General features: G+C 59.5%; 2 protein-coding genes across 4 annotated transcripts in view; one reads left to right on the top strand and one right to left on the bottom strand.

The window, feature by feature from the left end:
• The first annotated feature begins 1,805 nt into the window (after positions 1–1,805).
• TLDC2 (TBC/LysM-associated domain containing 2) lies at positions 1,806–9,940 on the top strand. The gene is made up of 6 exons (XM_032126839.1): positions 1,806–1,881; positions 2,742–2,897; positions 3,364–3,516; positions 3,663–3,758; positions 4,332–4,405; positions 6,043–9,940. Exons 1-6 carry the CDS (start codon positions 1,849–1,851, stop codon positions 6,176–6,178), a joined length of 648 nt encoding a protein of 215 aa, XP_031982730.1. The 5' UTR covers positions 1,806–1,848; the 3' UTR covers positions 6,179–9,940.
• The window catches only part of SAMHD1 (SAM and HD domain containing deoxynucleoside triphosphate triphosphohydrolase 1), a 28,389-nt gene continuing 25,423 nt past the window's right edge, over positions 9,476–12,441 (bottom strand). For all 3 annotated transcript variants that reach the window (XM_032126835.1, XM_032126836.1, XM_032126837.1), the window contains one exon: positions 9,476–11,358. In XM_032126835.1, coding sequence (XP_031982726.1) covers positions 11,236–11,358 — 123 coding nt within the window. In that variant the 3' untranslated portion in view covers positions 9,476–11,235. The remainder of the gene's footprint in view (positions 11,359–12,441) is intronic.

The raw sequence follows: 12,441 nt of genomic DNA, 5'->3' as shown, positions 1-12,441 counted from the left end.
CAGTCCCCAGGAAGGTAGTGGGGTGAGCACTGGGGCAGGGGAGGAGCAAGGGCAGAGGCATGAGCAGGGACAGGGGCAGGTGCAGTGTCAAGGACGCGGACAGAATGAGGGTCGGGGTATGGACAGGGCCGGGGCAGGGCTTGCCATGCTAAGGCAGCTCAGGCTGGGACTGACCTGGGTCCCAGAGAAAGTCTTTGGGGCCACCAGAACCATCTGGTCCCTACCAAGTGTTGCCAGTGACCAAATGCCACCTGTGCCAGGCACCAGGAACCCCCAAACTCTGACTGCCATCAAGGGCTGGTGGGCACAACAGAGCTGATACCCACCAGGACTGACAGGGCTGCAATGGGCCTTGCTATGGAGATGAGGAACAACCCAAAATGCCTGCAGTGGGCCCAGGGCCTGGGCTAGACATCAAGGCCATCGTGCCGCCATGCAAGGCATGCAGGAAGTCCTGGGTTGGCATAAATGGAGCATTGTTGCACTTGGACCCACAGGCTGGGTGGTTTGGGGGTGACATCAGTGAGAAGGGGCCACACTGGGCACTGCCCCTCTTCCCTGATTTGCAGGGGCTTCTCCAGAGGCAGTTGAGGCTGGCGGGTCCCTGCCTCAGCTGCCAGTCCCAAATTGGCTCTCTGGGAGTGAGGGAGGTGCCACCAGGGCCTCCTGTACTGGGTTTGTGTGGCCAGGTTTTGGTAGTGGGGTGGCTACAGGGGTGGCTTCTGTGAGAAGCTGCTGGAAACTTCCCCTGTGTCCAGCAAAGCCAACTCCAGACAGCTCCAGGATGGACCCACTGCTGGCCAAGGCCCAGCCCAGCACAGATGGTGGTGATGCCTCGGGGATCAGGGATTTAAGCAGAAGGAAAGAGAAAAGTTACTGTGCACATGTAATTGCATTCAGGGAAGAGCGGAGTGAGAATAGGTGAGAGGAACAGTCCTGCACACACCCAGGGCGGGGCAGGAGGAGGGGCTGGAGCTGCTCCAGGAGCTGGAGCTGAGATTCCCTTGGAATTCTGTGGGGAAGCCCATGGGGAGGCAGCTGTGGCCCTGCAGCCCATGGAGGGCACGGGGGTGCAGAGATCCACCTGCAGCCCCTGGAGGAGCCCACACCAGAGCAGGGGGAGGACTCCAATTCTTCTCCCTGAGCAGCAGCAGAAGCGACAGGTGATAACCCCCATTCCACATCTCCCTGCACTGCTGGAGGGGAGGTGGCAGAGGGAAAGACGGAGGTGTGGGGAAGGTGGTTTTAAGGTGTTATTTTACTTGTCATTATCCTGCTCTGATTTTGTTAGCAATAAATTCAGTTAATATCTCTAATTCGAGTCTGTTTTGCCCTGACAGTATTTGATGAGGGATCTCACCTGGTCCTTATCTCAGGTCATGAACATTTTGCTGTATTTTCTCTGCCCTGCCCAGCTGTGGAGGGCAGTGAGAGAGGCTTTGGTGGGTGCCTGGTGTCCAGCCAAGGTCACCCTACCACAGAGGTGTTGGCAGTTGCTACAACCATTGCAACAGTTGTGTTGCAAAGAGCAACTCGGCACGACCTGCCCTGGTGATGCCAAAACAAGGGCACCTCGTGGCCTTAGGGCTCGCCGCTTGGTTCCAGGCGATAGCCGGGGTGCAAAAGAGGTGGCAGCCCCCGGCCACCAAGCACTTGGCTGGAGGGGGATGCCTGCCCACGCATCCCAGCACGGGGGGGCACGTCCTGGACCCCCACGAGCCGGGACAGGCTGCTGGTATCCACACCCACCCTGTCACGCACCGATGGCCAGGGAGGGGCCGGCGCGGCTGAACATTAACCCCGGGGCGGTGGCCAGGGCTCGCCGGCGGCGCGGTCCCAGCACCTGCAATGAGGGGGCTCCGAGCCCGCTACCAGCTCCTGGTAGGTCCGGGGTGGCAGGGTCCCACATGGCAGCGGGGAATGAGCTCTGGGGCAGCGCTGGGAGGCACCAGCCTGGCTGGACACGGGGCTGGACAGACAGAGGGGGGGTGCCCTGGGGAGAGTGAGGTGCTGGGGAGGTGCGGAGGGTGACGGGCACGCGTGGGACCTGCCCCTGCAGCCCGCTGCCTCTCGAGGATCCAGGGACCCCGGGGCAGATCTCCTGCCATCCGGGGCTGCACTCGCTCATCCCTCTTGCCCCCTCAGGGTGGTGGGCCGGGAATTGCTGCCCACCCGCCCTTGGGCAGGGGCTGCACCCACAGCCATCCTGAGCACGTGGCTGGCTGAGACACTTGTCACCAGCGGCCACCAGGACCGCGGCACCTCCCTGACCCCTTCCACGCTGCGGCGTCAGCCTGGCCGTGGGCAAAGAGGGAGAACGCAAGGCTTCACCCCTTCTTCCGGGGCTGCAGTTGTAGAAGCCTTCCCTGCCTTCTCTTCCTCCTCCTCCTCCACCCCTTCCTCCCCGTCGGGTGGCCATACATCCTTGAAGTTCCGTGTGCAGCGGTGGCACGGCCTGGCGGGGTGCCAGGGCATGGCAGGCATGGCACGGCATGGCACGGCATGGCGGGGTGCCAGGGTATGGCAGGCATGGCACGGCATGGCACGGCATGGCACGGCATGGCACGGCGCCTGGGCTGTGCTCAGGAGCTGGGCTGTAGGCTCAGCCTCGCGCCCGTTCCCGCGGACTTCGGGCCCCTTCTCCCAACCCCTGGACGGAGGATGGGAAACGCCCCTCGCTGGGGTTCGGGAGCTGCTGCTCCCTGTGGCCCGCAGGGATGCTCACCTGCCGCTGCCCGCAGCCCGACCAGGACGAAGACCTGCCCGTGGGATGCGAGGACCCAGCTGGAGAGGGGCAGCGGGGCTGGGAGGGAGCCCCAGCAGCAGCCGAGGAGGAGCCCTGCAGGCTGGTGCTGAGCACACCCAGCAGCATCCTGCGGGACAGGGAGATCGACGAGGTGAGGCACCCTCCGGCCTGCACAGGGACCCCACCCTCCTGCTCATCTGCCCCACCCACAGCCATGACCACCGTCCTACCAGGAACTGGTCCAGTGTGAGGCCAGATGGGTGACATCCCCCTGTGCCTGGGGACGGTCACCTCAGCAGCACCCCTTGGGGGGAAGGATGCTTGGGGAGCCATCTCAGAAGGGTTTGCAGGGCGAGGACGCTTGAGGGAAGTATCCGAGGACACTGCTGGGAGGGGCGGGGGCTGGAGGAGACCCCTTCGGGAGCATGTTGAGGGGGAGGGTGCTTGGGACCACCTCTCGGAAGGATGCTCAGGTGGGTCTCTTGGGAGGATGCTTGGAGGAATGATGTGTGGGACCACCTCTCGGGAGGACTCTGGATGAGATCTCTCGTGTTTGTGCTGAGGGGCAGGGGAGGATGCTCAGCCGGTCAGCACAGACTGAAGCCACTGTGCCCCAGCTGGGCCCCCAGCTGCCCCCCCGGCTGACGCAGCAGCCCTGGCACCTGCTCTACTCCACGGGGCGGGACGGCTTCAGCCTGCGGACGCTCTACCGGAGCGGGGCCCGGCCGGACTCCCCGGCCCTGCTGCTCGTCAGGGACACGGAGGCGCAGGTACGGCCGTGCTCTCCCCGGCCCGGCTGCCCGGTGTCGCACGGGGCCTGGGCACCTCCTCGCTCCGCCGGCAGGAGGGGACACGTCCCGGCGCTGGGAGCCCCCCCGAACACCGCGCCGTGAGTCTCCCCCTTCTGCCTCCCCAGGCCTTCGGTGCCTTCTCCGCCAGCGCCATTCGCAGCAGCAGCGGCTTCTACGGCACGGGGGAGACCTTCCTCTTCTCCTTCTGCCCCGAGCTGAAGGTGGGGGCTGCAGACTGCCAGCTGTGGGGCACCCCGGGATGGGGGCTGGCTATGTCCCGAGTACCCGGCCCCGCCTGGGGGTCCCCGTGATGCTGGGGGGGTCTGGGGTGACGGGGCTGCTCCTTGGCCGGACGTGGGGACAGCAGCCGGGGGACCCTGTTGGCAGCAGCCCCCCAGGTTTGTCCAGGGCCGGGGGGGAAGGCGGATCCCAGGCAGCGTGCGGGGAGGGAGGCTCCGGGAGGGGGACCCTGCCCGTCTGGGGCTCCCCGGGTTCCCTCCACATGGCAGGGCGGTCGCAGCCCAGCGCTGGGCTGGCGGAACGTGGAGGCAGCCTCTTCTCTGGCAGCGCGTGGTGGCAGCTCTACCCTGGCAGGGCCCACAGGGCTGTTGGCAGGGATGGATCAGAACCACGGACTCGGCCAGGTCTTCTGGAGACGTGGAACACGGAGGTGCCCGAGCAGAGCCAGCTTGGCTCAGCAGCCCCCAGCTGGTCCTCGCAGGACATGGACAGGAATGGGGATGGGGACGCTGTGCCCCAGCTCACGGTCTCGACTGAGTGCTGTCCCCACGCAGGTGTTCAGGTGGACGGGCAAGAACGACCTCTTCGTGAATGGAGATGTGAATCTGCTGATGGTCGGTGGGGGCAGGTAGGAACTGCGCCGGCAACTTCAGCCGCTCAGAGGGCCACCAGCCCCGATGGCCATCAGAGCCATCACGGGAACCCAGGCTGCCCCGTGGAGCTGGGTTCAGGCACGTGGTGATGGTCTGAACCCCAAAACACCGGCACCGGTTGTCCAGCGGCACTGGCCCTTTCATTCCCTAACCCTACTGCCTGCTGGCAGGGCTGCCGCTCCCTGCCCGCTCCCTGCCCCGCTCTCTGCCCGTTCCCTGCCCGCTCTCTTCCCGCTCCCTGCCCGCTCCCTGCCCCGCTCCCTGCCCGTTCCCTGCCCGCTCTCTTCCCGCTCTCTGCCCCGCTCCCTGCCCGCTCCCTGCCCCGCTCTCTTCCCTCTCTCTGCCCCGCTCCCTGCCCTGCTCCCTGCCCGCTCCCTGCCCCGCTCTCTTCCCGCTCCCTGCCCCGCTCTCTTCCCGCTCTCTGCCCTGCTCCCTGCCCTGCTCCCTGCCCCGCTCTCTTCCCGCTCTCTTCCCGCTCTCTTCCCGCTCCCTGCCCCGCTCCCTGCCCGCTCCCTGCCCGCTCTCTTCCCGCTCTCTTCCCGCTCCCTGCCCGCTCCCTGCCCCGCTCTCTTCCCGCTCCCTGCCCCGCTCTCTTCCCGCTCTCTTCCCGCTCCCTGCCCCGCTCCCTGCCCGCTCCCTGCCCCGCTCCCTGCCCGCTCCCTGCCCGCTCCCTGCCCCGCTCTCTTCCCGCTCCCTGCCCCGCTCCCTGCCCGCTCCCTGCCCCGCTCTCTTCCCTCTCTCTGCCCCGCTCCCTGCCCTGCTCCCTGCCCGCTCCCTGCCCCGCTCTCTTCCCGCTCCCTGCCCCGCTCTCTTCCCGCTCTCTGCCCTGCTCCCTGCCCTGCTCCCTGCCCCGCTCTCTTCCCGCTCCCTGCCCTGCTCCCTGCCCGCTCCCTGCCCGCTCCCTGCCCCGCTCCCTGCCCGCTCCCTGCCCGCTCCCTGCCCCGCTCTCTTCCCGCTCCCTGCCCCGCTCTCTTCCCGCTCCCTGCCCCGCTCTCTTCCCGCTCTCTTCCCGCTCCCTGCCCTGCTCCCTGCCCCGCTCTCTTCCCGCTCCCTGCCCCGCTCCCTGCCCCGCTCTCTTCCCGCTCCCTGCCCCGCTCTCTTCCCTCTCTCTGCCCGCTCCCTGCCCCGCTCCCTGCCCGCTCCCTGCCCTGCTCCCTGCCCCGCTCTCTTCCCGCTCTCTTCCCGCTCCCTGCCCGCTCCCTGCCCCGCTCTCTTCCCGCTCTCTTCCCGCTCCCTGCCCGCTCCCTGCCCCGCTCCCTGCCCCGCTCCCTGCCCGCTCTCTTCCCGCTCCCTGCCCGCTCTCTTCCCGCTCCCTGCCCGTTCCCTGCCCGCTCTCTGTCCCGCTCCCTGCCCCGCTCTCTGTCCCGCTCCCTGCCCCGCTCCCTGCCCGCTCTCTGCCCGCTCCCTGCCCGCTCTCTGCCCGCTCCCTGCCCGCTCCCTGCCCGTAGGCACGGTGGGCAGACCTGGGCCAGCTGCTTGTCCTGTCTCATGCCCATTTTGGGGGACAGAGAGTGAAGACGGGAGGTGGCTGGTCGCCCAGGAGGTGGCAGGGGAGGTCTCCAGCCATGAAGGAGGCAGGTCCCAGCTGACAGTGCTGTTGGCACGTTCCCAGCGGTAGGTTTGGGCTGTGGCTGGACGGGGACCTGCACCACGGGGGCAGTCAACCCTGCGAGACATTCGACAACGAGACCCTCTCACATCGGGAGGAGTTCTATATCCAGGATCTGGAACTGTGGGGTCTGGCCTGACCCAAAGACATCCAAGGAAAAAGGTGGTAGAGAGGGGATGCTTTGGACTGATGTCTCGTGCCCAGCTGTTCCCTGACAGCACCCGCAGAGCCTGCAGGATGGTACCAGCCTCACCCTCTCCTCATTTCACCCGTTCCCAATAATATCCCCATTTCATGGGGAAAGAACAGCGTGATTGGGGAAAAGAGCAGTGGGGTCTCAGGCCTGCAGTGCTGCTGCCACGTGGCTGGGCAGCCACGGGAGTGTTTGCATGGGCCCACAGTGGCAAAGCACAACTAACCCTAAAACTAACCCTAACCCTAACCCAAGCCTAGCCCCAACCCACCTTGCTGGGATGAGGCAGAGCTGCCCCAGGAGGAAGGCAGGCGGCAGAGCCGGACACAGCAGGGTCCCACATGGAGAAGGAAGCTCCAAGAGCAGTGACGCTGGTGGGACTGAGCAAGCCCAGGCAGCCTCTGCCCCCGGGGCCAGCTCTGGCAGCGCTGGAGACAGCACAGTCACCACTCCTCAATAAACGGGCTCCTGGCCTCATCCTTGCCCTGGAAGCGTTGGATGGCTCTGTGAAGGTGTGCAGGACCCGTGGTGGGGAGCAGGCCGGGAGCTGTGACAGTGCCGGCCATGTCCTGTCACAGCCTGGACTGTGTGGCCACAGCAAGAGTGGGGGGTCAGCTCGGGGCTCTGCTTCAGGGACCCATCCTCGCTCTGGCAGGGTCCACACCCTCTGTCCATCACCCTGTGAGGAACCAGGGCTTCCTCCTCAGGAGGGGATGACAAGAGCCCTTCCCACCAGAGCTCCACAACCTGTTGCCTCTTGCCCAGCTGACAGGGTTTAGCCTCTCATTCCTGGTGGCCGAGCCAGGTCTCCTCCTCCTCATCCACCACCCCTTGTCCAAGCAGCAGAACCAGCCCCACAGGGGGATTCCAGGCAGGGCTAGTTCATGGGGTTCCACAGGACAGCAAGGGCCTGTCTGGTTTGACCACATTTGATGTATTTATTGTGGGAGCACAGCTGGACATCCAGCTGAAGTATCACCCCATGACCTCACCTGATGTCGGCTCCTGTGCCTAAACCTGCAATTCTGTGAGGCCTGGAGCCCATGGAGCCTGTACACACCCACCCAGCCTCCCAGCCCATGAGTTCCTGTGCTAAACCTCACCCGTCATTTCCCTGCTGATGCCATCTCCTGTGGCCCACCTGTGCCATCTCTCCAGCAGCTGGCACTTACTCCTTGCAGCACATCCACACAGGCTGGGACATGCACGGAGAAATAGGTACGAATGGATTTAGGGAGACAGAGAGGACTGTGCAGGGCTCAGGCAGACACTACACTGACCAGCCCTATTTTCAACACAGCCCTCTCATATCCCTTTTCTCTCTACCCCTTCAGATCTCCCTCCTCCTCCACCTGCAGAGTGCCACTGACCCCTTCCACTATCCCAGACCCCCAGGGTTACAGTCTGACCAACAGCAAAGTTCTGGTTGCCTGTAGCCTCTTGACAGCCCACCAGTTAGCTGGGCCAAGGAGGTTTGTCTTCCTCCTTTTCTGAGTCCTCTCAGACAAAAAAAAAGACCTTTCTCCTGCTCCCCACACTCTCCTCAAGGCAAGGTGCCACTGATGAGGTCCAACGTCTTCACCTCCCTTATCCCATGACCAGGGGCTTGGCTTGCTGGCTCACTGTTCACAGATCCTCTGACCAGGTGCCTTTAGGAGCACAGAGCCCTCCCCAGCCCAGTGCCCACACACGGCCCTGGACACTCCCAGTGGCACGTGCCTGGAGCCCACTGCAGCCCTTCAGGGCACCCAACTCAGGGCACCTGGCCTCTGTGCCCTGGTGCCACCCAATGCTCCCTGCCCAAAGTGGCTGCACAGCACCATCCCCCTGGGGATCTCACCCTCGTGTCTGTCAGGACCCTTTCCTATTCCCAGCACTGCCTCACCCCTCACCCCTGACTTCAGGCCCATTTCATATTTCTGCCAGCAGCACTGGGGAGGATCTCCAGCTGGGTGAGGTTGGAGGCACCTCTGGAGGTCACCTTGCCCAGCCCCCTGCTCCGTCAGGGCCACCCAGAGCCGGCTGCCCAGGATGTGTCCAGGTGGCTTTTGAGTCTCTCCAGGGATGGAGACTCCACCACCTCCCCGGGCACCTGCACCAGTGCTCGGCCACCCTCCCAGTGCAGAAGTGTGTCCTGAGCTCGGAGGGCCCCTCCTATGTGTCAGTCTGTGCCCGTGGCTCCTGGGGCTGTCCCTGGCCCCATCCCCTCTGCAGCCTCCCCCCGGGTATTTGTCCACAGGGAGGAGATGCCCTGAGCCTGCTCTGCTCCAGGCTGGGCAGTCGCAGCTCTCTCAGCCTCTCCTCATGGCAGAGATGCTGCAGTCCCTCCATCACCTTGATGGCCCTGTGCTGGACTGTCTCCAGTCTGTCCCTGTCTCCTGTACTGGGCAGCCCAGCTCTGGGCCCAGCACTCCAGGGCTGCCCTCGCTGGTGTGGAGCAGAGCAGAAGGGTTCTGTACCTGCTGACAATACTCAGTCTAAGGCAGCCCAGGACACCACTGGAACACTTGGCTGAAAGAGCAGTTGTTGTCCATTTGTTGGCTCACGATGGGTGGTCTCAACACATCCTGGTGCAGGAAATGACCCTTCTCAGATGCAGGACATTGCACTTCCTCTTGGTGATCGTCAGGAGGTTCCTGTCAGACCCTCTCTGCAGCCTGGTAAGATCCCTCTGGATGCAGCACATCCCTCTGGAGTACCAGCCACACCCCCCCATCTGCAAACGTGCTGAGGGTGGACCCTGTCCACCAGTAAAGGACCTCTGGAACTGGCCCCAGCACCACCCCTGGCACAAGACTGGTGCTGCTGATAACCACACTCAGAACCCAGCCCTGCAGCCAGGCTTTAGTCCAGCCCTGCCTGCTCACCCAAACCCTGCTGGGCAGCTCACTGAGGCTGCCAACACCACTGCTCTCCCCTCAGCCCCCGGCACAGGCATCTCAGCAGAGGTGACCAGGCTGGTCAGGCATGACCTCCCCTTCCCTTCCCCTCCCCAGCAGCTGCAGCAGCATCTCAAGCTTCCCTGGCCCCTGGAGGTGGCCGCTCTCCAGGGCATGGCAGGGCCAGGTGGCTCCATGGTGGGATCCTCCCTGAGCCCCGGCCCCGCTGTGCCAACCCCACTGCCCACGAGATGATGTGAACCCAGAACCTCTTCCCAGAGGGAAGCTCTTCCACCAGCAGCAGGTAGGAACACCTTGACCATTTTTAGTAAAGGCCACACACTGCAATTCTTTAAAAGAATAGTAAAATCATAGTTTATAAATTTATTCTTCAGAGAGGCTCAGATGAACATGTTGAGAAAAGAAATGCTCTCAGAACTTAATGTTAAGTATAAACTTTTGATTTAACATAAGCAAAAGATCTTTCCCAAGTATAAAGTGCACAGTTAGTAACAAATTCAAACAAACCAAATCAACAATAACAAAATTATATCAAAATTATATTAAGCAAACAAGGGATATAAATGTCTTCAGTATAAGATATTGTTTCTTGAAATTTTTTAAAAGCTTTTAAAGAGGTCACAAATCCTTGTAACAGTTACCTGGTTCCCCTGCAGGTCTGAAATACTGTTAGACAGGAACACCAGAGGTTACACATTCAGACACGTGAGCACAGATACATAAGCAGCAGCAGAAGTACATGGATACCCATTCTCCCTCCCTCTGTCTAACAGCATCAGTTCCCAGGATAAAAAGGGCAAAAGAGACATGACAGGAGTTCTGGAGTTCTCTCACAGCACCTTCCCACTGGGTTATTTTTCAGAACCTACCCTGGCCACCCACACCTGACTGCCTGAGCCAAATGCTCAACACCTCTCTCTCCATTCCACATATAAAGGCCACAGATCGCTCCAATTCCTGAGCATTACTGAACCTTTTACTTTGCGTTTTTAGTTTTGTGGTCAGACTCTTTCAAGCTTTGAGGTTTCATGTACAGAAAGCAGCCTTCCTCTTAGACCTGAGTAAAAGATGAGAGGAAAATTGTCTTCCTCAGTCATGTGTTCAACAGGACGGACATTCAGAACACTCACACCAGTACTGCCAGTACAGGAAAACCATAAGAACCCTCACAGATCTACAAGAGACAGAAAAATGACACAGGGACGGCCATGAGACCCAGGAGAACAGGGCAGGGATACAAGAATGGAGGGATTTCTGATGAGCCTGTCTGCCCAGAACAGTGTACAGCAGAGCCAAGGCAGAACCCTGTTGGCACTGCCCCCTCTGCACACCTGTGCCCTGGCAAACACCTGGGCAGCTAGGCTGTCCTGCAACCACTCACACCACAGGCCTCCTGAGCAGTCTTTGCAGGACAGACAGTAAAAAATATAACATTCTATGTATCAAAAATACACAATAAAACAATAAAAGGCTGCATGGCACTGCACAAAATTGTGGTCACTTGCAGCAAGAGGCGTGCATCAGCTTTTTGAATACTAGAAAAATAATCTTTGATTATCAAGAGATTCCCCTCTCCCTTCCTTTTTTTTTGCCTGAAATTAATTTTGCTAATTTTGAAGATGCCATCTTTGGTAATTTCTTCTTCACCCCACTGTATTTTCAGAAGTGTACTTATCCCCCTCTTCCTCAGACACTAAGAAAACCCCAACCCCCCCCCCCCAAAAACTGCATCAAACCTGGGCTGGGATTTTTTCTGCTAAATCATGCAACAGCACAGATAAGGAAGGGATCAGGACGAGACGGAGCAATAAAATCTTGTAATAACAATGAATTGCAATTTTTAAAGTTACTCTTGCTACACAGTGCCAATACATTCAAAAACAAATGAGAACTGAGTTTATTCTCTTGTAGTAAGTTGTTTCTTAGAAGTCCATCTGGACTATGCACTTTAGGTATCTACATTAAAACATTCTGTACTGTAAAATGCATTCTGCATTGTTCTGTGAATTCTTCCAGTCCGTCCAACCAGCTTTTAGAAGAGTTGATGCTCAAATTTACTCATCTTCTGAGGAAGCAGACTGAATAGTGCCAAAAAGAAACGTGTTACTCATCAAAAGGAAGCCTTTGTCTGCAGCTGGGTTCTGAGGCTCTTGTGTGTTCATCATCTGTCAGGTTATTCCAGGTTTTCTTCATTGGAGTTAGATGAGGGGCAACAACATCACTATCCTAGTATTAAAAGTCAGGAAACACTAATGATGGTAACATTCACTTTTGTTTTCCATTCTAAAGCAGAGGAAAAGCAGCTCACTCTCAGGTTTAACAGGAAAAAGTCAATCCAAGGTCCCAGAATCTTTGTAAATTAATAAACACTCATGACTGTATATCCCAGGGGTGGAAACTGATTGCAGTCAGTGGTGGGGAGACAAAAGTGCCCTGCCTACCTGAGGAGGCATCACCATTGGCAGTCCAGTTCTTCCTAAATTATTACCAGAAAACCTGGAAAGTCAACTGGCTGTATCCTGGCCACTGACCTACAAACAGAAACACTAGAATGCTTCCTCTGACTTCACCACAATACCTCATTAACACTGCTGCAGTTGAGCTACCCTTGGTGCTGGGATGTGCCTTGCACTGTCTAAAACAAGCAAGGTTGGTACAGCAGCTGGTCTGAGGCAGTGGGGCTCATCCCAGTCAGATACAGGTGTTAATCTGTGCTCAGGCATTGCCAACACAGACCATCAGCTGCCTAAGCTCAGAAATCAGCTGGTGAGATGCACATTGCTGTGCTCTGCAGCACGCCAGGCCCTGCAGGGTGGATGTGCCTGAGCCAGAACAATGTGCTTACAGGACACAACCACACTCTACAACGAGGGAGAGCTGTTGCTTGATCCATTGGTATAAAGGCCCTTCTAAAATTAACTGCTCTAAAAGACAGGTGCCAGAAGAATGACCTAAGAATGGGCCTTACACAGTTTTCCATGCCTGTATCCCCACCTAAGAACACTCATCTCCTGGGTGGCCTCTCGTGTTTGGGGATGCAGCTCTTTCCCCAGCTTGGTCTAGTGCAAGGTGTCCCTGCCCATGGCAGGGGTTTTGAACAAGGTGATCTTCAAGGTCCCCTTCCAACCCAAACCATTCCATGATTCTATGATCCTATAAAATCCTATGGGTACTTTCAGGTCTCCAGCACTACTTCATTGAAACCAAAGCACCCCCAGGTGAGAGCCCTGATAAAACCAGGGGTCAGGTGAGTGAGTGCCTCTGCCACAAAGGCAAGGCCTGAATGTCAAACTTTTTAATGAAAAAGCA

The sequence above is a fragment of the Corvus moneduloides genome, chromosome 17 (assembly GCF_009650955.1).
Source record: "Corvus moneduloides isolate bCorMon1 chromosome 17, bCorMon1.pri, whole genome shotgun sequence".
NCBI lineage: Eukaryota > Metazoa > Chordata > Aves > Passeriformes > Corvidae > Corvus > Corvus moneduloides.
Note: the sequence above shows the minus strand (reverse complement) of the source record. Positions and strands in the feature narration are given on the sequence as shown.

What these genes read in the sequence shown, in the direction of transcription:
- TLDC2 (XM_032126839.1), top strand. Translation starts at nt 1,849, where the DNA reads ATGAGGGGGCTCCGAGCCCGCTACCAGCTCCTG. An exon ending in GGGACAGGGAGATCGACGAG is followed by an intron (nt 2,898 to 3,363) that starts GTGAGGCACCCT and finishes ACTGTGCCCCAG; the next exon opens with CTGGGCCCCCAGCTGCCCCC. An exon ending in TCAGGGACACGGAGGCGCAG is followed by an intron (nt 3,517 to 3,662) that starts GTACGGCCGTGC and finishes CTGCCTCCCCAG; the next exon opens with GCCTTCGGTGCCTTCTCCGC.